This window comes from Humulus lupulus, chromosome 7 (assembly GCF_963169125.1).
Source record: "Humulus lupulus chromosome 7, drHumLupu1.1, whole genome shotgun sequence".
Taxonomy (NCBI): Eukaryota; Viridiplantae; Streptophyta; class Magnoliopsida; order Rosales; family Cannabaceae; genus Humulus; species Humulus lupulus.
Window position 1 is genome coordinate 16998240 of NC_084799.1, and position 26759 is coordinate 17024998.

The window sequence follows — 26759 nt, forward strand, 5'->3', positions numbered from 1 at the left end:
GGTAAGTAGAATCCTCATCTACAATACAAGTATTTTATGTGTCTTATGTGCATTTATATGCTTTATATGTTAATCTGTCATATTGTTCTTATGCATAAGTTATTTTCAAGAATGTTATATTATGCATAAGCACGCTTAATGTTCACAGACAAGTTATTGAAAACGTTAAAGTAGAGGTGCTGCTTGGGAGACCTAAGTCCCAAAAATGTAAGGAGGGAGATGTACGTCCCTATATGATGAATGTTTATGAGGGAAATTCCCTATTATCATGTTTATGTTCAGGTGGGAATGTGATTCCCTATGTAATGCCGGCAGCAGCATCCTCTAGGGCCCAAAAGAAAGGAAAGTGAAAGAAAGAAAATACATAGCATGGCGCATGTTTATTTTAATGCATATGAGGTAGTTATTCTACTTACTGAGCCTTAGCTCATCAGATAATGTTTTGTATTGTAGGTAAGAGACCCCAAATATAAATTGTTGATGAGTATACGTGGGGCCAACATGACTGTACATATGGGGCTGACCTGAAGGGAGTGGAGTTCTGCTATGCTATTTTATAAATAAACAAGAAACTTGGTTTTATTATATTTCATTAAAAGTATTTTGTGAACTTTATCATTTACTTAAAGCTTTAAAAAGTATTTCATGAACTTTGTAATTTACATAAAGCTTTTCAATTTATCAGTTAGATACATTTTCATTTCTACGTTAAGGTGTAGTAACGCCACGAAAATGATTTATAAAAGTATTAAGATTTGTATGTAAGATAAAGTTTTTATCTAGTTGTGAGTATTGTGTGGTTAAGGTTATAAACATTATTTATGTATTGTTTAATAAAGTTTTTGTAAATTCAGAATTTCAGTATTGTCATATTTAGGTTAAAATTTGTTTTTACTCTATATATATGTATGTTAAGAAAGGAGGTCGTTACAGAGTGGTATCAGAGCGGTTCGGTTTTGAAGACAATCCCATATGTACAAGCATGATGGTAAGCGTGGTACTCATCAAGTAAGTCCTTATAAATATATATATTTGCGTTAAAATTTAATCCCTTAGCAAAGTTATATCTAGCGCTACTTGACGTGTAAACAAGTGATATGGTGATTTACTTTCAAGAAAGTTTTATTCATGGTAATCATCCCAACTCATGACCTTTTAGAATTGAAGAATGGAAGGACATGCAGCTGGAGAGCCTACTGCAGAGCAAACTATTCCAAATGTTGCTGAGCTAATGCGGAGATTTCAGGAAGAAAGGGAGAAAAACCAACGGTTAGAAGAGTTACTAGAACAATTCCTAAGGCAACAAAGAAATGAAGGACGACCACAGGGTAATGAAGAATCACCACATGAGAGCGCAGACCACCCACCAACAAATGGAGCACAACAACACGCACCACCTCCGACTCCTTCAATAGAAGTCAGAAATGCGACAGCCAATTACTCTCCGGAGACCTTTATGAAATTCCACCCCCCGGAATTTTATGGAAGCATTGATTCAAAAGTAACAGAGAATTGGATTCGCACGATGGAAAGAATTTTTGATCTAGCTCGAGTCCCTCAAGTTGACAAAGTACGGCTAGCAATATACTTGTTGAGGGAGGATGCTAGCTATTGGTGGGATACTATGGCGGCCATCCATGGAGTAGACACAATGACTTGGGAACATTTTCGAAACTTGTTGGAAGAAAGATACCTTACAACTGCCTTAAAAGATGAAAAAGCAAGAGAATTCACCTACCTAAGGCAGAAAAAGATGCTGATGGAAGAGTTTATTCGAAATTTAATGAACTCTCAAGATACGCCCCCCACATGGTCTGTACGGATGAATTAAAAATCAAGCATTTCAAAAATGCTATTCATCCTGACATCCGTAAAGATCTCGAAGTAGCAGACTTGGAGGGAGCTTCTTTTTCCAAAGTAGCTGACAAAGCCTTGAAGATCGAAAGGGCAATACTGATGCAAGAACGGGAGAAAGAAGCTGAATTCAGAAGACAGGGCGCAAAGAACTTCCGAAATCGGCAAAATAACCATTTCATAAAAGGTGGTCCAAGTCAGAGAAATAGTGACAAGAAGCGGCCTAACCAGTGGAGTTTCAACAACAACAACAACAAGAGAGGAAAGGAGCAGTCCCAAGAAAAGCCAGGATTTCCTCAATGCCCCAAATGTAACAGATATCATCCTGGTGAATGTCGGATTGGTACTAACACATGTTACATATGTGGGAAGCCGGGACACTTTGCAAAGGAATGTTCCAACCGTACCGAACAGTATAAAGGAGGAGAAGAAAAGAAAACAAACGCCAGAGTCTTTGCCCTGACTCGGGAAGAAGCGGAAGCAAGTCCATCCACAGTAATCTCAGGTCAGCTCCTTTTCAATAATGTCCCTGCATCAGTATTAGTTGATTCTGGAGCTACACACTCATTCGCATCAGTGCATTTAGTTGGTAGACTAAATGGATTACCTGTTGAGATGGATACAATTTTTAGTGTAGCACTACCCTCCGGGGAAGTGCTATACTCAACTCATTGGTATAAGACTATACCAATTACAATCAATGACAGGGAACTATATGTTAACCTGATCATTATCGACATGAAGGACTATGACGTCATTTTAGGAATGGATTTCCTAACAACGTATAACGCTAGAATCGACTGTAGTAAGAAAGAAGTCGTTTTTGCACCGGTTGGAGAAGAAGAAGTTCATTTTCAAGGGAAAGAGAAGCGAACCCCTTCACCAATGATTTCTGCAGCAAAGGCCAGGAAATTATTAGCAAACGGATGCACCGGATATCTAGCAATGATTTGTGACGTCTCGAAAGAGAAGCTTGCGCGACCTGAAGACGTTCATATTGTACGCGAATTCATGGAAGTATTTCCAGAAGATCTTCCTGGAATTCCTCCCGATCGTGAAATTGAGTTTGAGATCGAGTTGTTACCTGGTACAACTCCGATTTCAAAGGCCCCTTACCGCATGGCACCTGCCGAACTGAAGGAACTAAAGACTCAACTGGAGGAACTTTTGGAAAAGAAGTTTATAAGACCCAGTCATTCACCGTGGGGAGCCCCAGTACTATTCGTGAAGAAGAAGGATGGCACAATGAGAATGTGCATTGATTACAGGGAGCTCAACAAAGTGACGATTAAAAATAAGTACCCGCTACCAAGGATTGATGATTTATTCGACCAACTACAAGGAGCGGCAGTATTTTCAAAGATAGACCTTCGTTCAGGATACCACCAGCTCAAGGTGAAGGAACATGATATTCCCAAAACGGCGTTTCGAACTCGTTACGGACATTACGAATTTCTGGTGATGCCATTTGGACTAACCAATGCTCCTGCAGCTTTCATGGACCTCATGAATAGAGTATTTAAGGATTTCTTGGATAAATTTGTCGTTGTGTTTATCGATGATATCCTTATATACTCAAAGTCAGAAAAAGAACATGAGGAACATCTAAGACGTACGCTGGAAACTCTCAAAAAGGAACAACTGTATGCCAAATTCAAGAAGTGTGAATTTTGGCTCGACAAGATTAACTTTTTGGGACATGTTGTATCAAAAAGTGGGATTTTGGTGGATCCAGCTAAGGTGGAAGCAGTAAAAGAATGGTCCCAGCCAAGGAATGCAACTGAAATAAGAAGTTTTCTGGGCTTAGCTGGATATTATCGACGATTCATAGAAGGGTTTTCCAAAATTGCAACCCCACTTACGGCGCTCACTAGAATGAATAGTCGATTCATATGGACGGAAGCTTGTGAGAAGAGTTTTAGGGAATTAAAGAATCGACTAACTAATGCCCCAGTCCTCACCATCCCGAATAGTACAGACGAGTTTGAAATTTTCTGTGACGCTTCAAAGATGGGATTAGGAGCGGTGTTGATGCAAGAAGAAAGAGTAGTAGCTTACGCCTCCAGACAATTAAAGGATTACGAGAAAAACTACCCCACACATGATCTAGAGTTAGCTGCGGTAGTTTTTGCCTTGAAAATTTGGAGACATTATCTCTATGGAGTAAGATGTAAAATTTTTACCGATCACAAAAGTCTGAAGTACTTCTTTACCCAGAAAGAACTTAATATGAGACAAAGAAGGTGGTTGGAATTAGTCAAAGACTACGACTGTGAAATTTTATACCACCCTGGGAAAGCCAACAAAGTAGTGGATGCATTGAGTAGAAAGACGTCGACAAGCTTGATGTTCCTTCAAGCCTTGTCCAAACCGCTACAAGAAGAAGTAGTAAGATCGGGCATAGAAGTAGTAATCGGAGGATTGTCCAATCTGACGTTGCAGTCGACTCTGCTGGAGGAAATAAAAGAAGGTCAAGAATCAGATCCTCACCTGACCGAGGTCAAAGCAGAAGTCAAAGAAGAAAAAGTGAAGAATTTTAATGTTTCTGACGCAGGAATATTAAAATTTAATGAAAGAATTTGTGTACCTGCAAGAGAGGACATTAAGAAAAAGATTATGAATGAAGCCCATAATACTCCATACACGGTACACCCAGGCTCAACAAAGATGTACAGAAGTTTGAAGGAACACTTTTGGTGGCCTGGCATGAAGAAAGACGTAGCCCAATATGTAGCTCGATGCCTTACTTGCCAGAGGATTAAGGCAGAACATCAACGACCTGGAGGAGAACTTCAGCCCTTGGAAATACCAGAATGGAAATGGGAGCAGATTGCAATGGACTTTGTTATTGGACTTCCACGAACAAGCAAAGGATATGATTCAATATGGGTCATCATTGACCGATTAACAAAGTCGGCTCATTTCCTTCCGGTAAAGGTGACGTACACAGGGGACCAGTTAGCGGAAGCTTATGTGCAAGAGATAGTACGATTGCATGGAATTCCAATTTCCATAGTGTCAGATAGAGACTCAAAATTTACTTCGAAGTTCTGGCAAAGCTTGCACAAGGCTATGGGGACAAGATTGAAATTTAGTACAGCTTTCCACCCACAAACAGATGGTCAAACAGAAAGGACTATACAGACTCTTGAAGATATGCTAAGAGCGTGTGTCCTGGACTTTGAAGGATCGTGGAGTAAATATTTACCGCTGATTGAAATTGCCTATAACAATAGTTATCAGGAAACCATAGGGATGGCACCCTATGAAGCGTTATATGGGCGGAAGTGTCGATCTCCTATCCATTGGCATGAAGTGGGTGAAAGAAAGTACATAGAGCAACAAACTGGACCAGATATGGTGACGTCGACAACGGAAGCCGTTCGAAAAATTCAACAGAGGATAGCAACAGCCCAAAGTCGACAAAAGTGCTATGCAGACAAACGAAGAAGACCATTAGAGTTCCAAGTCGGAGAAAAAGTATTTCTGCGGATAACGCCAATGAAAGGTGTTATGAGATTTCGACAAAAAGGGAAATTGAACCCAAGGTTCATTGGACCTTTTGAAATACTAGACCGAATTGGAAAAGTGGCCTATAAATTGGCACTGCCACCAGAGTTGTCGGATGTACATGATGTATTCCATGTGTCTATGTTGAAGAAATACATTCCTGATTCCAGTCACGTGTTGAAACATGAAGTTTTCCAGGTGGACAAAGACCTTACTTATGAGGAAAAGCCTGTCCAAATTTTGGATCGAAAGAATAAGGTCTTAAGAAATAAAGAAATACCTTTGGTCAAAGTATTGTGGAGAAGCCAGGCAATAGAAGAGGCTACGTGGGAGCGTGAGGATGAGATGAAAGCTAAACATCCCGATTTATTCTAGATTTTCGAGGACGAAAATTTATAAGGAGGGTAGATTGTAACTCCCATTTTCTTTTTACAAATTATAACAATTATGAAAGATAAGAGAAGATATTTTTTATTCATTTTTGAGTGCATTACAATGCTAACCGAATGTTAGAGCTATTAAGTAAAGTGGAAGAATAACTAATGAATATGCAACTATAACATTCATGGGCATTTCATTAGTATAATACCCATAGAATGATGCTAAATACAAGCAAACAATCACTAAAGTTATGAAAAATAAAGAGAAATTCATGTTTTGATGATGAATTTTATCTAGAAGGTTAAGAGATGAAGAAGTTGTGCAAATAAATGGTTGAAGGAACAAGTATTTATAGGGCAAAAACTAGCCGTTTATGACCGTTGGTGAATAGTGTTCATGACCGTTGGGGGTGTAGTTGTTTTCTATCATGGGATTTTAACAATTCTAAGTTGTTGAAGTAACCAATAGGTGGGAATAATTAATTTATGGGTGTTAGAGAAACTTTTTCAGAAAAGTTTGTGAGTCAAAAATGCTAGACTAAGTAATATAAGAAGATTGGGAAATTTTCATTTTTTTACTATTCACCAGGTACTATTCATAGTGGGTCCCACAGTGGGGTCCGCAAGGGTCCCACAGTAGGGTCCACATGGGTCCCACAGCGGGGTCCACCCCATGGGTTCCACATGTTGATGCAGTAGTGACACATTGATGACTTAAGCAAATTACTATGCTTGATATTTTGAATATGTTATTATTCCACTATGCTTATTATTTTTAATATTTTATTAGAATAGTATCCCAAGTTTTTCCTATAAATAGCCCTTCCAAAACTCATCTTGAAATCACAAAAACCTCATTTCCTTTCTCTTACTCTACCCAAAAATATTCTTAACATCCTTCTAAAGTTCTAAACCTCGGAGATCTAGGCGAAGTTCTGTCCATAACGCTAGCCTTTTAGGTAAGCTCTTCCCGAGCCTTTCTTTTAAGTTATTTAGTTATTATATATGTATAAATTATTTTACCATGTCGTCATATTTTACAAATGCCAAAATTGAAATATGAACTATTTTTTTATGTATCCTCATAATAGTAAACTTATATAGGCTATGGTCATACTTTGGACTATTATTATGGACTCTTATGACCTTATTCCCTATTATTATGGACAAGTATTATGACCTGGACTTTTCAGTATGACCATGACCACGACTTTTAGATCAGGACCTTGTCATGGACAACTATAGTATGACCATACGCCTGGACATAAAATAAGCACTAAAACAGGAAAAATGGGATAATAACAATATTAAGCTAACATTTCATAATGTAGATTTTATGTAATTTAATAGTTTGTGTTTTTATCAGGAAGCTAACAATTTCGATTGTTTTATCAAGACGCAAGGTAAGTAGAATCCTCATCTACAATACAAGTATTTTATGTGTCTTATGTGCATTTATATGCTTTATATGTTAATCTGTCATATTGTTCTTATGCATAAGTTATTTTCAAGAATGTTATATTATGCATAAGCACGCTTAATGTTCACAGACAAGTTATTGAAAACGTTAAAGTAGAGGTGCTGCTTGGGAGACCTAAGTCCCAAAAATGTAAGGAGGGAGATGTACGTCCCTATATGATGAATGTTTATGAGGGAAATTCCCTATTATCATGTTTATGTTCAGGTGGGAATGTGATTCCCTATGTAATGCCGGCAGCAGCATCCTCTAGGGCCCAAAAGAAAGGAAAGTGAAAGAAAGAAAATACATAGCATGGCGCATGTTTATTTTAATGCATATGAGGTAGTTATTCTACTTACTGAGCCTTAGCTCATCAGATAATGTTTTGTATTGTAGGTAAGAGACCCCAAATATAAATTGTTGATGAGTATACGTGGGGCCAACATGACTGTACATATGGGGCTGACCTGAAGGGAGTGGAGTTCTGCTATGCTATTTTATAAATAAACAAGAAACTTGGTTTTATTATATTTCATTAAAAGTATTTTGTGAACTTTATCATTTACTTAAAGCTTTAAAAAGTATTTCATGAACTTTGTAATTTACATAAAGCTTTTCAATTTATCAGTTGGATACATTTTCATTTCTACGTTAAGGTGTAGTAACGCCACGAAAATGATTTATAAAAGTATTAAGATTTGTATGTAAGATAAAGTTTTTATCTAGTTGTGAGTATTGTGTGGTTAAGGTTATAAACATTATTTATGTATTGTTTAATAAAGTTTTTGTAAATTCAGAATTTCAGTATTGTCATATTTAGGTTAAAATTTGTTTTTACTCTATATATATGTATGTTAAGAAAGGAGGTCGTTACAATGAGTGACCTTAGACCTATTGCTTTATGTAATGTGATTTATAAAATTGTTTCAAAAGTTGTGGCCTATAGATTGAAAAAGGTACTCCATAGTATAATTTCCGAGACTCAAAGTGCGTTCATTCCTGGTAGGCTTATTACAGATAATATTTTGGTTTCCTTTGAAGTTATGCATTATCTCAAGAGGAAATCGTCAGGCAAGGAAGGATTCATGGCCCTCAAGCTGGATATGAGTAAGGCATATGATAGGGTTGAATGGGGTTTTCTGCACGCTATGTTAAAAAAGATGGGTTTTAGCGAACATTGGATAAAGATTGTGATGCGGTGTGTGAGCTCAGTCTCCTATACAGTTATTTCTGGGCGTCACGAACTGGGTCCAATAATTCCAAGTAGAGGATTGAGACAAGGTGATCCTTTATCCCCTTATCTCTTTATTATCTGTGTAGAAGGATTTTCAGCATTGATCTCAGATTACGAAAGAAGAGGAAAGCTTCAGGCGTGTAAAGTGGCTAGGGGGGGCCCTAAGGTATCTCATAAGTTCTTTGCAGATGACAGCTATTTATACTGCAAAGCTACGGAGAGTGCAGCGAACAGTGTGATGGAATTACTGGGCTACTTTCAACTGGCCTCGGGGCAGCAGGTGAATTTGAGCAAATCCTCGGTCTTTTTTAGTACTAATACGAGATCTGAGATTTGAGGCAAGATCTGTGATTTCTTGACTACAGAGTTAGGAAGTAATCCTAGCTTTGTTTGGCGTAGTATTTATGCGTCTAAAGAGATTGTGTGTGCTGGGGCAAGAAGAAGAATTGGAAATGGGTCGCAGACTAACATCGCCCGAGATCCTTGGCTTCCTTGCATAGTGAATCCACGTATTAGTACTTCTCACCCCGGGCTTAGCTGAGCAAAGTGTAGAAGCCCTGATGATCACTGGGAGAGTTGCCTGGGACGAGGACTTGGTTCGAGATTTGTTTAATCAAAGGGATGCTAACCTCATTTTAGGCATTCCTTTACAGTCTAGTCGTTCGGTAGATGCGTGGTTTTGGGCATTTGAGTCCTCAGGGAAGTTTTCTGTGAAGAGCGCATATCGATATTTGCAACAGGAAAAGGAGGATGGGTCTCAGATTGACAGAGCAAGCTTTTGGAACAAACTCTGAAAGCTTCGGGTGCCCCCAAAAGTTAAGGATTTGGTATGGAGGGCATCTTCTGGTTGTCTGCCCACTAAAGCTCACCTTCGACTCATGCATGTGGATATTGATGCCACATGTCCCGTGTGTCAAGTTAGCAGGGAATCTATCAACCATTGCTTAGTAGAGTGCCCTTTTGCGAGAGCCAGTTGGGCTCGCACAGACATCGGTGTTAGCACTATTGTGGATGGGACCTTCTCTGCTTGGTTGGAGTCACTATTCAAGATCTTTGATGAGGAGCAGAGGAAAATTATAGCTATGACATGTTGGGCTCTATGGAGGGTGAGGAATGATTGTGTGTGGAAGGGGAAAGTTGCAAGAGTGGCCACTGTGACAAACTTGGCTAAACACACTCTTGTCCAGTGGACAAAAGCTCAAGATAAGTTTGAAGTGCCAACCGCAACATTCTTGACTAAAGAAGATGGAGCTGAGTCTTGGAGAAAGCCTGCTGCAGGTATTGTCAAGATTAATGTTGATGCAGCGCTGTTTTCTGATTCGTCAACATATAGTTTCGCATGTGTGGCTCGGAACGACCAGGGCCATACTTTGGAAGCTATTACATGTTGTCGGAATGGGGTGGTGTCTCCTGAATTGGTAGAAGCAATGGGGATGAGAGAGGCACTAAGTTGGATCAAGAAGAAATCTTGGGATAAGGTTATTATTGAGACTGATTGCCTCACAGTTGTCCAAGCCCTTCGTAGTGCAATTTCTATGGACTCCTACTTCGGGAGTTTAATCAAGGAGTGTAAGGGTTTGTGGAATGATGATAAGAATATTAGAATTTTCTTTGTTAAGCGGTCTGTGAACAGTGTTGCTCATGCTCTTGCTAGAGCTTCCTGTCATGTTGCTGACTGTACTATCAGGGGAGGGGACTTCTCTCCTGCTATTCTTGATGTAATTTTAAAGGACAGTTATTAATAAAATTCCTTCTTTATTTCAAAAAAAAAAAAACAATGTGGAGAAGCCTACCTTTAACAGTGAACATGGAGAACAAAGCTTTGAACACCCTCTTAAAGCCCAAAAATCATTTTGTAAGTTACAAACTTTAATGTTTGTAACAACAATATATTTAATTTGGCCATTACAAGCTTAAAAATTTGTAACCACAAAATCTTTTATAATTTCCTTTATGAGAAGGAGGAAGTCCAAGTTGCAACTGAGGAACAAGCTATTGCAACTGCATCGATCAAGTTACACAAGATTTTTCTGGTTTGTCCGTTTTGATTTGGTTTTATTCTCCAATGCTCTTTTTAAATACTCTTAAAGTATCTCCAATGCAAGCAATTCTAAAATTTGACACAATGACCTCACATATCATTTTTAACCAATAGTTACAATTCTTTATTATTAAAAAAAAAAATGAGTTAGCACTGGGCAACTTTGGTGGGCAACCTTGTCCCAAAAAGTAATTTGGAGACCCATTTAAGCTATGACAATTGTAGAAGTAACATGCTCTGCAGATGTTCTTACACCAAACAAAAGGATTAAATAATTTTCTATAAATACTCGAAGAGATTTGGAAGACCGGTGAGGCGTTTAACCCCGCCCTATTGAATATTTTTGTCATTCCAACATTAGCAATGATGTTATTATTAATTTTCTCACACTCCAATTTTAAAGTAATATATAAGCTCTTCTAATAAATATATAAAACATTATTAGAATGCATAATTCAAATTTAAAAAACTGTTGCTAGCACTCCACGTATCCTAGTACACTCATTGCTGACCAAAACGATTGTAATTTGTAAGGAGAACTTTCCACAAGTTGCTCAACAAGATTGGTCATTCTTGTTTTCTATATAGTCACGATATCATAAAAACCCTTTACTTCCCCCCCAAAACCCCATTTTCTTCAATAATTTATAAGTGTGGGGCCTAAGGATTGGGCTTGTTTCATGCTTTAGACTAAAAACTCCCAAGTCGGCTTGGATGGACATGTCTTGGTAAAATCCTTACACTTTCGGCCTATTCATAGAATGTTATGTGTGTACATGTGTAGTCGATGGGAGAAATTGAGAACTACCAATTTTAAGAGTAGTTAACTAAAATTAGACACTAAATATATTTAATTGAACTTTACCCATTATTATCATGAGATTTCCCAAATTACCCTTATTTGAACACATGATTCTAAGTGTTGTTGTAATATGTATTATATGTGTCATATTATAGTTATATTGGAAATACATTCTAATTGTAGTGTGTTTAAGGAGAAAAAAAAACATGTAATCGAAGGGGTATAATGGGTAAATCAATTGAAAATTTGGATACTAAAATAAAAGTTAAAAATAGTGGGTAAAAATTAAAGTGGATCATTTAAAATAGGTACAGGATCTAATTTCCACGTAGTTGAAGGAAGCTTCATAATAGGGCTTTTTCAAATAAAATTTGGCCAAATTTCTTGATTTCCTAAACGTCTCTTTCCAAACTCTCAACTAACTTGTAGGCTCCCTTTCGTTTTCATGGCCATGTAATTCATCTCATTGGTAGTGTTCATCCATAAATAAATAGATAAATAAAAATAGACACTGAATTAATTAGAAGTCATTTGGTCTTTTATTGGTATTCAAAATTGTTATTTATAGGTCATACCATTATACTTTCTTCCCTTGTCATACATAGTGTGCTAAGTCTGAAAAATAAGATAATGTTGTATAAAGAAATTCCGGAATGGATACGAAAAAAAACTTTATTAGTAATTAGTACTTTTTATAATATGTGGTGTGAATTTTCTTGTGATATAAGCTCAAAAGCATGCATATTGATTGGTCTCAACTATCAAATAAACCTATTATGCAAGGTAAAGAACTTTTGAGGGTATTTGTCTTTGTTTAATTGACAAAATTACTCCATAACTTGTATTTTAATTATTTTAATGTGAATTATATATTAAACAAATTAATAAAAGACAACTTAGAATATGTTACTATAATTGAATTTAATACACAGATAATAATAAGAACACTTACATTATACGCAGCGGAATGTATTAATCCTTCCTTCAGAATCTCTAACCTTTAAATTCTTTTTGTCGTAGAGTATCACCAAGAAACTGAACTGATCTTCAAATTTCTTCACATTCTTCCAAAGTATCATTAGAATCACCTAGACTAGAGTATGTAATTCTCAACACATGAGATAGATACAAAGAGAATAAGAGATGAGAATTTAAAGGCTTAAAAAATGACTTTGATCTTCTTTTCCTCTGTCAGATTTCAACTCTCACTTAGCATTCATTTAAAGGCTCAATTAGATCATTTATTTAATTAAAAAATAAATAAAATAATAGGTAATATCAGTCATTAGGTCGAAATTATCATGGGTTTTAGGCCCGTGAAATTTCACCTTTAATTATAAACTCATTAGACTTAAATCAAAGCCTGTATTATTTTCTATTGATTTTATTATTTAAATCATTATTTAAATCCTTTATCAAATTAATTATTTATAATTTGAACATTGATTTAAACTTATTTATTAATTTAGACATCAATTTATCTTAATTAATAAATTTGTCTTAAAATATATTTTTTTCTCTAAATTGTATAACTTTGTGAAACTATCCAAAATTTATCTGGTCAACTTTGATAATTAAATCAATTAATTGAGACTATCTAAATGATTTTATTCAATGTATAGTGGGGACCATGGGCTTATGAAATCAAGCTCCAATAAGTTATCATAAATTTACCAACTTATTAATTCATTGCGACTTCACTAAAGACTCAGAATTGCACTTTTGAATTCATAAAACACTCTATAACCAATATAGATACGTTATTAGTTATCCATTGTTACAACCATAATTATCACTCAATCATTTATAGACGATCTACAATGAGATGAGACTAAAATACTATTTTACCCCTCATTGTATTTTATCTTTAAAACACTTAGTTCCTTGTAAATGATATTTCAGTAAACTAATATTAATTACTGAAATGAGATCTCTATCTGTTGACCATGATTTTGGCCAACGACGAGTAGACGTCAAAATGACAATAAGCCTTGAATAGAAAATACGACACCAATAATTTTATAGTGGTTCAGCCCCAATTTATTGGTAATAGCCTAATTCACTTGGAGTTGTGATATATATATATCCTACACTTAAGATCAGATGAACTTGAGTCAACTGAGTTTCTTAAGTGTAAGTAGAAAAATACAGAGTTTCTCTCTCTAGAGAATACAAGCTTTCTCTCTCTAAACTCTCTCAGAAAATGCCTCAAGAATGCCCAAAGTAACAGTTCCAATTTCTCAAAACCAGAGTGCTCTTTTTTCTTTCAAAAGACCAGATCCCCTTAAATGATGTTATGAGCCATTTATTTATAGGCTCATGGATTGTACATAAGAAATATCCATTTGATCGGGTCCTTGGTTCTTCCAACTAACTTTAATTAACTAAAATATAAATAAATTCAAATTACAATAATATATCTATTATTTCGGGATACCTGAGAGATTCCCACGGCATTTGCAAATGATTCGGGTTGAAGCTGTTACTAAAGCTTTACTGAAGAGTTACTAGACGGTAATTTCTGAGATTATGATCCGTGGACCGACCAAATCCATCTCCGAAGTGACTTGTTGGAAAAGACAACTCACCGGTTGGCATAGGCAAGCACTCCTCTAGCACACCTCTGGTCTAACATGACACATCTTTGGTCTAGCATGACACATCTCTGGTCTAGCATGACACATTTCTGGTCTAGCAAAACACTTTACCGGTCTAGCAAAACACTTTATTGGTCTAGCAAAACACTTTACTGGTCGGGCAAAACACTATTCTGGTTTAGCAAAACACTTTACTGGTCTAGCAAAACACTTTACTCTGAAGTGACTAGTCGGACATAAGTTTTTACTGGTCGGTCAAGAACCTTACTGGTCGGACAGAAACCTTACTGGTTGGACAGAAACCTTACCTGGTCGGTCAAATCACTTTTTGACCAAGTAAATTCATTTCCTGACCAGTAATATCACAACTCCATAGGTCAACTTCCAACCTTTGCACTTCCTTGGTCAAAACATTTATTAACTATTAATGTGTCATTTACTGACCATGCATTGCCACTTATCACTTCTGATTGTCACGTCATCGAACTGAAATTTTGGGGATAACACTATCATTTAGCACCTCGAACCAAACTAAAAGGAAACTATCATTTTACTTCTTCATCGGAAGTTATAGATATTCTTATCTATGATTAACATTCTCACTCAATTATACTACCAAGTTCCCAAGATGTAAGTATGGGCTAGTCTGCAGGGTAAGCTGGTAATGAACAAGTCAAATAACTCAAATAATGCAATCAGTTATAATACTAACCACTCAGAATTGAGATTGAATAGACATATGGTTAACTATATGATATGACTAAAATAGATAATAACAGTATGTTTACTTATCCTATCTACTGTCAATATCGGTTTTGTCTGATGTAACAAATACATCTGATTTTATCTACTTTGCTAATGTTCTGGAAAGAACATAACACTATATTGTGTAAGTAGATCATATCGTAGATTGGCAAGTTAGTGTAAATCTTGTGCACTAACTAATCTTAGGACTAACTTATGTTTGAACACATAATCATATTTATATTTCACTGTGATTACGACACTATAAATACGATTAGCTATATGCTCAGGATTTAATAAAAGTTTATATTAAACAAATAATCATGAAAATAAAACGCGAGAGCAAAGTGATTGACCAAGTCAAAAATTGATTTTTATTCTTTTATTAATAATAAATGAGAATACAAAGAAATTGAGTTTTAATTAGTCATAAAATCCCAACATAACTTTGGTCCCAAATTCATGAAACCTAATACCTTATGTTCTTGGACCTTGAGGAGAAAAAAAATAGGTTGGTTTGAACTATTTTCACAACCTACCATTCCATTGGTAAGAGACCTAATACTTTTATTGGAAACATTTAGTAATATTCTTATTATTTTGCCTGATATGCTTATTTGAAGGGAGTATAAATAAAGAGCGTGTTTGGATTCATTTTTATTTATTTTTAAATAAATTGACAATGAATATAAAAATGCTGTTTTGTTTTATTGATAAGAGTGTTACACATTATTTCAATAAATTATGCGAGGTTTGTTTGACATATTTTTTATATTTACTTATAGTTAGAAGAAAAAAAAAAAAGCAATTCTTTTAAAAAAATGTATAGATGCTTTTCAAAGAGCTTTTCAACTCACTAAAATATGTTTCAATGTAATCATTTTTTTTATTAGAATACAAATAAAATAACAAATTTAATATTAGAAAATGGATAAAATTTAATTTTTATTCAACTTAAAAGGTTTTCTTTAGTATTATTTTTATTCAACTTCTTGGGGAGACTTGTAAAGAAATATTACTTTCAAAGTCGTGCTAAGAAAATTCATCATAAATTTTGACTTTCTAAAAATCATTAATACTAAGATCAAAATAAAAGTCATTAATAATAAATGATACCATAATATATATAAGACAATTTTTCTACAGGGGTTTCACTTTAAGCTTTATTGGTGGGGCTCTTAGTGTTTCTCAACCCGTGAACCGTTTTCGGCACGATTTTTTTTATGGACGTGTATATTGTAGCTATTTAGAGCATCCTGCAAATTTTCAAAAAATTCCAAATAGTTTACAGTACCGAAAACTAAGTTCAAACATGTTGATTTCCACGCGCATAAAAAAAATTAGTCGCGCATTGTAATGCCCCGGATTCCCTATTATGGTTAATGGCTGGATTAGTGGGCCGGGAGGGCCATAACTGTTTAATTATGCCATTAAATGTGTTTATGCATGCATGTGAGTCCACATTTGTTTACAGGGGTGTTTTGGTAATTTGGCCCATTGAGGGTATAATTGAATATATGTTAACATGTTAATGATATATTGTGAGACCACATTATAATGTGGATTGGTTCAAGTATTTCGACATGAGACGATCTTTAAACATGATGTCTCAGTTTGGTCATAACAGGTTTGAGCTCGGGGCTCGGGGTGAGTCTCGGGGTGATATTTATGATTATAGCGTTACCGGGGATTTTAGGGTGACGGGATATGAATTATTGGTGTTTGAGGATATTGAGATTAGCGGGAATTGGGAAGCGTTAATTATGATTAACGAGTTAAGCGAAAAGTACCAATTTTGCCCTTGTGATGGTTTTAGAGGCTTTAGGTGGCTTAAGGGTAATTTGGTCATTTTAGGGGTGGATATATATGATTTAAAAGGCTGCTGGTTGTAGAAAGTGGTAGATTAAAACAGAACAAAAACAGAGACTTGCTTCCTCTTCCTTCCCGTGCATCACCTATCTCTTCTTCCTTCATTGGGGTTTTGAGTTCTAAGTGGGGATTCAACCAAGGAAACTTAAAGGCTGGGTTGGTGGCTTGATTCAGCTTGTAAGGGAGGTCCAAAACCGGTTTCAAGGTGAGTTTTAGCCTTTGGTTTCAGGTGTTGCTCTGTTTTCGTTTTAGTTTTCAATTCATTGTTTTTGATGTGGGGAGTAAGAATCAAAGGGGGTTTTTGTGTTTTTTTGATTGGGGTTTGATGAGGGTAAGCTATGGGTGTTATTTGAGGGTTTAAATGAGTGTTTGGAGGAGGTTTGGAGTTGGTTTGAATGGTTAGTTCCAAGGGAAAACGCAGGGGAGAGTTGGCTGGTGCGTGCTGGTTTCTTGGCTGGTTTGCGTAATGAGCCGCGGCCTGTCTATCGTGTGCCGCGGCCTGAGTTGGCTTAAAAGGTGAAAATGGCCCTGTCAGGAGGGTGAGCCGCGGCCCATCAGGGCAGATTTAGCCAAAAAGGTGTTTTTAGCTTGGGGATTCAAACCTTAGGCCTCGGGGTTGAACCTAGTACCTAGTTGAGTTATGTTTGATGTCCCGGAGGCTAGATCTTGGTTTGGGAACCCTCAGTTATCATTTTTATTGATGAATCCTATATTTTGGTTATGACCAGGTGACAGTTGAGGAATTTAAAGATTGATCGTTCTCAGGGGTCGTTCATATAATAATTCTCACTCGAACCAGAGGTAAGAAAACAGTGTATGAATACAGTTGCACCCTGTATAAGTATATGACATGCATGGTTTGATATTGGAGCATGTTGGTTGATATATGTGGACGTGGGTTGCATATTAAATGCTGATATACGCTGATTGCCTGTTTAAGACACTGACTAGTCAGGGACCGGCTCTAAAGTCGAGAATCACGCATTAAATGGCTCTATGGAATTAATGCTAGACCGACCCTAAGGTCGAAGAACTTATAAGCACTTGCCTGATCTACGATCAGATGACTATAGCCAAGGTATATGACCCCAGTGACCGTTTGTCACATGGCTAAGGGATGTTGTCCATAGTTTCGACTCTAGAGTCGTGGGGAAGGTTATGTTGGTGACTATTCACCTTGCACCTGTCCTGATCAAACTTATGAAATAATCTCTTATCAGTTAAGCCCTGGTGACCCTATCGTCACATGGCTAGAGGGAGCGATGCTCATTATTGTGACTTTTGGCTATTGTCACCTATTTGTTGGACTGATAGTCCTGAATGGTTATTATGATCGTTGTTGACATTATATCATGCTATATTATGTTTTCTTTCTGGGCCTTGGCTCATGGGTGCTTTGTGGTGCAGGTAAAGGGAAGGAAAAGCTTAACCAACCCTGAGTGGAGAGCTTGGGCGATGTGATGTACATACAGGGCCGCTTGACCGCCACGGTCAAGGAGTTCTCAGAGGGACTAGGGGTTTACCCTACTTTTGCCGCTTAGGCCGGCGGGGATTGTAAATTTGAAACTGTAGCGACTCTTTTGTATTATGGACATCTTGTAAACATTTTAAAAGGCTCATGAGCAGTTTATTTACTTAATGAAATGTACCCTTTCCTTTTTACTGGTTTTCACCTTAACCTGATAATAACACTTAGATCACGTTTTTAACCAAAGGACTCGGGTAGTGAGTCAAATTTCCAGTTCACCGTAACTGTTCTGGGGTAACCAGGGCGTTACACGCATGCAACAACATGTTTGAACTTAGTTTTCGGTACTGTAAACTATTCAGAATTTTCTGAAAATTTGCAAGATGCTCTAAATAGCTACAATATATACGATCATAAAAAAAATCGCGCCAAAAACTATTCACGGGTCAAGAATACTGAGAGTCCCACCGGTAGGGCTTAAAGTGAAGCCCCTATAAGAGAATTCTCATATATATATAAACATCATATAATATAATATAGGACAGTTCTTGTAACGCCCCAAACTCCAGGGACCGTTACGGTGTGCCTTGTAAACAGTGCTAAACTTGCTAACTGAGTCATTTGGCCAAAATCGTGAACTAAGTATGATTAGCGGTTTAGGGATTAAAAACTTTGGTTAAGATGTAACGTTTCACTAGAACGTTTAATATATACATTGGGATCCCGAAAGTATAATTTCAGAGTCTATTACAGAAAAACATTTACAACAGGCCGTTCTAAGCGGCAAAACAGGGTTCAACCCTAGTTCCACTTTAAACCTCGGCCGTGGCGGACGAGCAGCTGCACATGTACACATCATCACCTAATCTCTCCAACTCAAGGATGGTTCAACTTCCTCTTGCCTTTGCCTGCACCACGTAGCACCCGTGAGCCGAAGCCCAGCAAGAAAACACAATCTAACATGATATAATATCAACAGATAACATGACGTAATATCACCAGGTAACATGATATAATATCAACAGATAACATGATATAATGTCAACAGTAATTGTAACAGCCATTCAGGACCAACGGTCCAAAACAGGTAGGTGACAATAGCCAAAAGTCACAGAAGTGGGTACAGCTTCCTCTAGCCATGTGACGATAGGGTCACCAGGGCTTAACTGATAAATGGTTCCTTCATAAGCTTGATCAGGATAGGTGCATGGTGATTAGTCACCAACATAACCATCCTCTCGACTCTAGAGTCGTAACTAAGGACAACGTCCCCCAGCCATGTGACAAACAGTCACCGGGGTCATATACCTTGGCTGAAATCATCTGGTCTTAGACTAGGCAAGCGCTTATAGTTCTCATTGACCTTCCGGTCGGTCCAGCATTAATACCCCATATGAGTCATTCAATGCCGACCTTGATTAGATCCAATCTTTATTTGGCCCGGCGTTCACAACGCACTGCCACTTCTGACCCTTGGGTCGGTAAAACACGACCAGTGCTCAGCCCATGGTGAATTTAACTAATAAGTCACAGCTTCACAGACGGATCTGACACCATTGTCGATTCTGACTAATAAGTCAGCGCCATACACTGGTAAGCCATGCCACCAAACATATATTACATGTCCAATATCCATAAACAAGGTATTCAGCATGCTTACTTAACATATATTAGTACAATTAGGACTATGCATAACTACAGAGGCTCAAGCTTTGAACAATATCATACCCAGTATACAAAGCATGTCCTAATCACATGTTTCTCATGCATCGCATGCATAATACTCAGCAATCCAACATGCACCAATAACCACCATGCATGTCACATTCAATAATCAACCAACATGCATCAAGGATAACCATGCATGTCACATATATACAGGGTGCAGTTTTCTTACCTCAGACTCGAGCTAGAACGATTAAAAGAACGACCCTTGAGAACGATCAACTTTTAGTCCTTTAGCGGTCACCTAGTCATAACCAAATATAAGGTATCATCAATAAAAATGATCAACACAAGTTCCCAAATCAATATCTAGCCTCCGGAACATCAATCCCCACTTAACCGGGTACTAGGTTCAACCTCGAGGCCTAAGGCTTGAATCCCCAAGCTTAAAACATGTTATTGGTCAAAATGGCCTTAAGGGCCGCGACCCTCCCCTGCTGCGCCGCGGCGCGCCCTCAAACAGAAAGGGCTCCCCCTTGCCAGACGCCAAAGGCGCGGCGCACCACAGCTGCGCCGCGGCGCTCAGCCCAGACCAGGCAAAAACCAGCACGCGACCTCAGTTCTTCCCCTGTGTCTTCCTCTCAAACCAGCCCCTCAAATTAGCCCAAAACCTCTTCCAAACACTCCTTCAAACCCCTAGACATCACCCATAACCTCCCCTCATCAAAACCCAATCTAACCATCAATCAAAACCCCTTTAAATCCAAACTTCCAACAAGACATCAAAACTGAAAAACTAAAGAAGAAAACAGAGTACCACCTGAATTCAATGACTAAAACTCACCTCAAACACGGTTTTGAATCCCCTTTAATGGTTGAAACAAGTTCCCTAGCTGCCACCTTTGATTTCCTAGCCCAAAACCTCAAGATGGCCTCAAGAACACCAAAGAAGAGATGGTGAGGGATGGTGTACGGGTTGAAGATGAAAACCCCTGTTTTGGCTCTGTTCTTTCTACAGCCCTCCTAAGTCATATATATCCAAACTCCAAATGACCAAATTACCCTTAAGTCACTTAAAGCCTCTAAAACCATTTCAAGGGTAAAATTGGAACTTTTCACTTATCCCGTTAATCATAATTAACGCTTCCCAATTCCCGCTATTCTCAATATTCCCAAATACCAATAAATCATACCCCATTACCCTTTAATTTTTGGTAATGCTCTAATCATTAAATTCACCCCGAGACTCACCCCGAGCCTCGAACTTAAACCCGTTATGACTAGACCGAACACTTACATCTCATGATCGTCTCATGCCGATTAGCTCGAACCTATCCACCTTATAATGTGGCTATATTAATTACTCTCAGTCATGCACCCAAAATACACAATTACGCCCACAGCGGCCAAATTACCAAAATACCCTTATAATAATAAATACTCCCGTATGCATGCATTCATCATCATATAATAATATAATGCACGTAAACATGCATATAATCATTAAATACTATAATAAATCAATTATGGCCCTCCCGGCCTCCTAATCAAGGTCCTAAACCTTATTAGGAAATTTGGGGCATTACAATTCTCCAGTGCACCCATCTTGCTTTCACTAGTTGAATAATTTTTAGCGCAATTTTTTTTAATGATTGTGTTTATTTTTAGTCATTTAGAGCATATAGTAAATTTTTAAGAAATTCTGAATAATTTACAGTTGTTGACGCGGTTCTTCGCCAACAGGTAATTAAGAGAATAAGAGGATGAGATTAGTGCGTAACAATGAACCGAAATAGATGAATGATCTTTTTATGGACTGGTGACACAATTACGTTTTTAGGTGGTTCAAAGGTTAAAATCATTCTACTCCACCAGCTGATATTATTGCTATATGCTTGGTATTCTTTACAGGGTATTTCCTTATACAATAGAATCCAACCCCTTCCAACTCTCAGGGTCTCCATATTTATAGGAGAGGGCACCTATGAGTTGGTAAAAGGGGGATCATCCCGTGACCTTCTTACCCATCATGTCACTTCTGTGACATTCATGATTAATTCCTAAAACCTGACAAATGAAGTGTGGTCTAATCAATAGGTAAGGGGGATAATGGGCCGCACAGCCCAACCCAGTAGTGGGTGCCTGAATACGCACGTTCATGCTGCGTGTCTAAGAAGTCAAGGATATATCAGACATGTGATGTCTGATATATGCACGTTTACCTTGCGTGGTTGACTTTATAAGAGGTCATAGCTTCCAACTCCAGCTCGTACCACGAGCTGGATGCCTCCTCGACCTGTGGCCTTCACAGTCCTGACTCGGTCCTTACGTACGTAATCTTGGCGAACCTTTGAATACCCCGAGCTAACGAGGTAGGACGTGACGACAACAACTCCGGTCATGGGGGATCCACGTGGCTGATATAATTAGGCCATATCTCAGCTCGTTAATAGCCCGTTGGAAAATTAGGGCGTACAACAGTGCCGAAAACAAAGTTCAAATGTGTTATTTTCTAAATGCATAAAAAAATCACACGTGCAACAAATTATTTGAACTTTATTTTCGACACAAAAAATTATATAAAAAAATTTCAAATATTTACAAAATGCTCTAAATAATTACAATGTACATAGTAAAAAAAAAATTGCACCAAAAATCATTCAAGTACCGAAAATAAAAGATGGTGTATCAGTGTACCCCTTTTTGGGGTGCACTAGAGAAGCCCAATATAAGTATGAAATTAACACAAAACTTTATTATGATTGGAATTGCATGTATTAATATAGGGTAAATATCATTTTGGATCCTGCGTTTTGCAAAAGTTACAAATCGAATCCTGTATTTTGCAAAAGTTACCGATCATACCCTATGTTTTGTTAATTGACAATTTAGACCATGTGTTTTGCAAAATGGAACAAAATAATACACTGGGTCCGATTTTGGTCAAACTTTTTTTAAATATGACCAAAATAGCCCTACTTATAAAAATTAATTAATAAAAAATAAATAAAATAAATAAAAAGGGTAAATAATAATAAAGAAATATATTTTAATTATAAAAATAATATGTAAATAAAATAATTCTAAATCAAACCTAATCCTAAATATTCCGACAAAAAAAAAAAAAAAAAACTAAACCTAAATCCAAACAAGGACTCTTCTTCTTCATCTATGATTTCTTATTCGTCTACGGTGATGTCCAGGCGGCTAGAGGCAAGAGGCTTGGAGGTGCTTCATTGATCGACGAATGTGCTAGATCTTGGCTTGAAGGCGCTTCAGTGATCGACGAAGGTGCTAGATCTGGGATTGGAGGCTAGACTGGAACGTCGTTGAGGACAAGCTTGAGTCTTCGGGAGTGCCTTCCACTTGGGTTGGCTCAGAGCAGATCTTTGGCGAGCTTTGATCTTCGTTGACATTGAGGAAAATGCTAGATGCTCAGCTGAAATGACATAGCTACAAAGATCAGAGAGACTTTGACCTGGAATCTAAACAACACGACAAATTTGAGCTTCGACGACATTAAGGATGGCTTCAACGATGCAAGAGGTCAAGGAGGGGGCTTTCCAACAGGGTTGGGTTGGCTTCAAAAAAAGGTTGTGCTTCGCTGTAGAGGAAAAATCTGACTATGTTTGAGCTTATGTTTATGAAAATAATGATTCAAGGTAAAATTGGTGAATGAAATTTGTGTGTGTTTTGGATTTTGTTTAGAATTTTTTGTTTGTAAATCTAGAATGAATTTAAATTTGAGCACTTCAAGTGCGTTTGAGTTTTGAAGTTGGTGCATCAGATCAATAAAGTTGATAAGGCGGTAGCGACGAATCTGTTCACAGAGAGTTTGCAAAGGGATCTTTGTTAAGTGAGCAACTCTACTTAAATCCACCGAGAGACCTTTCAGAGATACAAATGAGAGAAAAATGAGTGTTTAAGATATTGGAAATAAGAGAGGAAGAGGCTAGGCATACAACATTAATTACTAAGCCCGCTGAAGGGAATCCCCCCTTAGGTGATAGAAGAGACAAAAGGAGAGCAGAGAAATCCACCCAGGAAGTAGGAATGCCCCAAAACGCTTGAGAGAATAAAGTAATATCAAATACCCGCATATAGAAACTATGATGTCGGTGGATCAAATTTATAACGAAATAAAGATAAGTCAATTTGGAGGGAGCCATTTAAAATAACTTCACCGATGAAACGAAGAGACCAAACAAAGTACTGTGTATTCCACAAAGACGTGGGCCATACCTTAGCAGAATGCAGATCACTGCATAATCAAGTGCAGCACATCCTGCGAACGGGAGGATTGTCACAGTATGTCAAAGCTGCATAGAAAGCAGCACAACTTGCTCACAATTTATTAACCCAAGAGAGTTTTGAACAGGAGAGTGGGTGCTTAGGCGGTTCACTGGTAATCAGAAGAAGTTGGAGCCCAATTGGGAAGGGCCATTTTAGATTGCCGAAGTAATGGGCAAAGGTTCTTACACGTTACAAGAAATTCATGGTGGAAAGTGCTTATCTGAGTAGAAAGATTGTTCAAGTAACAAAATTGTTCTATGTATTGCTAGTTCTATTCACTAATTCATCTATATAATCCTTAAAACTACTCAAACGAACATATTTGAATTTGTAGTCACACTATAAAGCAATTAGTAACCCAAATCAACAGCACCCTTATGTAGAGATCAGTGAGATAATAATTGAATAAGCATAAAACCAATATGTAAAAGTGGCATAATTCAACCATATAATATGTGTTGTCACAAAACTTTATTTTGGATAAGCAAGTTGTGTGTTCATCTAAACATTACCCATGAAAAAGGAAAGAAACCATTAAGAATGTAATGGGCCTCACTCTAATGGCTTAGCAACAACCCAACAATTTCCTCTAATGACCTTGTGTCATTTAATCTCCATGCTTTCGCCAACATATGTCGCCGCATACGTAGCATCACTTCAAGCTTTTTTGAGTATTAATCAGATGTAGTGCCATTTTGAATATACACTCATTTTTATTTGGTACCTTGTGTTTTAACAAATTGTAAATTTGATACCATTTGTTTCTCATAATACTTTTCAAGTACCTTAAATTTATAAATTTGGTATACAATGTACCTTATGTTTAAATTTGACCAAAATACCATCAATTTTCATAAATTAAGTAATTTTAAATTGTTTTTAATATTTTTAAATGAATTAAAAAATTTGTAACGCCCCACGTCACTATGGCTGCTTCCTGGAATGTTCCTAGAATGATGACTAGCCCTGCAAACCAACACGAGTCTTTCCAGCGTGCTTTGTTCTCACTCGCACGCTTCCTAAGAAAACTTCCCAGGAGGTCACCCATCATGAGACTACTCCAGGTCAAGCACGCTTAACTTTGGAGTTCTCAAGTGATGGGCTACCGAAAAGTAAATGCATCTTGTTGGCATAGGTAGTACCCATCAATCCATTTAAGCCCCCTTCAATTGTGTAGTCCCATACCTACATAGTATCATAATCATCACACTTGACCTTTCCCAGACGATGTAGGACTGCACAGCTTTTACTTGGTCTTTCCCCCTGTGGATCACTGGATTCTGAGTGTCACAATCAGCTCCCTTAGGGGTCCGACGTCCTCGTCGACCACACTTCCGGCTGGGTCACGGCTCTAATACCATTTGTAATGTCTCACGTAACTATGGCTACTTCCTGGAATGACGACTGGCCCTGCAAACCAACAGGAGTCTTTCCAGCGTGCTTTGTCCTCACTCGCACGCTTCCTAGGAAAACTTCCTAGGAGGTCACCCATAATGAGACTACTCCAGGTCAAGCACGCTTAACTTTGGAGTTCTCAAGTGATGGGCTACCAAAAAGTAGATGCATCTCGTTGGCATAGGTAGTACCCATCAATCCATTTAAGCCCTCTTCAACTGTGTAGTCCCATACCTACACAGTCTTAGAATCATCACACTTGACCTTCCCTGGGCGATGTGGGATTGCACCATTTTTACCTGTTCTTTCCCCCTACGGATCACGGGGTTCTGACTGTCACAATTCTGAATATTTTTTTTGATACATTTGAGTTGATTTTTGTTTATGGTGAGTTTGTTTGCGAAGAACAATGGTAAGTTTGGGCTTTGTATGTTTATGATGATGGATGAATACATTATTGGAAAAGTTTAGGGGAGAATTGGAAGAATTTGTGTTGTTGATGGAATCTGAGATAGATAAATGATGAAGAACATGTAGAAAAAATAAGTTTTAGTTTAATCTGGACTTAATTTTGTGTTTTATTTTTATTAAGCATAGATTTAAGTTTAAATTTTGATTTTTTAATTATGTTTATTATTATTTAATTATTTAAATATATTTTATTATTTTTATTTGTTTTTTAATTTAATAAATTTATAAAATATAGGGGTATTTTGCTCATATTTAAAAAAAGTTTGGCCAAAATTGGGCTCAGGGTATTATTTTGTTCCATTTTGCAAAACACAGGTTCCAAATTGTCATTCAACAAAACACAGGGCCCGATCAATAACTTTTGCAAAACACAGGTTCCAAAATGGTATTTACCTATTAATATGTAATGCAAAAACACTACAAAAAACTCTTTTCACCTCGACTAAGAAATAGCATCAGCCAAGCAACTGATGCCATTGTTAGTGTAACGCCCTACTACTCAGGGACCGTTACACTATGTATTTTAAATAGTGCTAAACTCGCTAAACGAGTCATTTGGCCATAATTGTGTAACTAAACATGATTAATGGTTTAGGGTTAAAAAATTTGGTCAATGGTCAAAGGTACCATCGTTTCATTAAAATGTTTACTTCATACATGGGATCTAAAAATACATTTAAAAGGTTAATTACAATTAGTAAGTTACAACCTGCCGACCTAAGCGGCAAAATAGGGTTTGACCCTAGTTCCTCTTTAAACCCTCAACCATGGTGGTCGAGTAGCCACATATGTTCACATCGTCACCTAAGCTTTCCAAGTCAGGGATGGTCCAACTTTCTTTTCCCTTTACTTGCACCATATAGCACCCGTGAGCCAAGACTCAGCAAGAAAACTTAAACGTGCTCATAAGCAGTTAATAACATGTTACAAAATCATAATAAGCATGCCTAGCAGTAATAACCCTACTCATGCATGCA

General features: G+C 37.3%; 1 protein-coding gene across 1 annotated transcript; it reads left to right on the forward strand.

Annotated features, from left to right (window-relative positions):
• The first annotated feature begins 9315 nt into the window (after nucleotides 1-9315).
• LOC133791431 (uncharacterized) lies at nucleotides 9316-22940 on the forward strand. Its single transcript, XM_062229360.1, has 3 exons — nucleotides 9316-10155; nucleotides 10399-10470; nucleotides 22827-22940. The coding sequence occupies exons 1-3, from the start codon at nucleotides 9316-9318 to the stop codon at nucleotides 22938-22940; spliced, it is 1026 nt and encodes a 341-aa protein (XP_062085344.1).
• Nucleotides 22941-26759: the final 3819 nt, after the last annotated feature.

Bases quoted from the DNA above. Each gene is read 5' to 3' on its own strand.
- LOC133791431 (XM_062229360.1), top strand. From the start codon at position 9,316: ATGCATGTGGATATTGATGCCACATGTCCCGTGTGTCAAGTTAGCAGG. The intron at 10,156-10,398 runs GTAATTTTAAAG...CTTTATGAGAAG, and splicing joins TCTCTCCTGCTATTCTTGAT to GAGGAAGTCCAAGTTGCAAC. The intron at 10,471-22,826 runs GTTTGTCCGTTT...GGTGATGTCCAG, and splicing joins AGTTACACAAGATTTTTCTG to GCGGCTAGAGGCAAGAGGCT.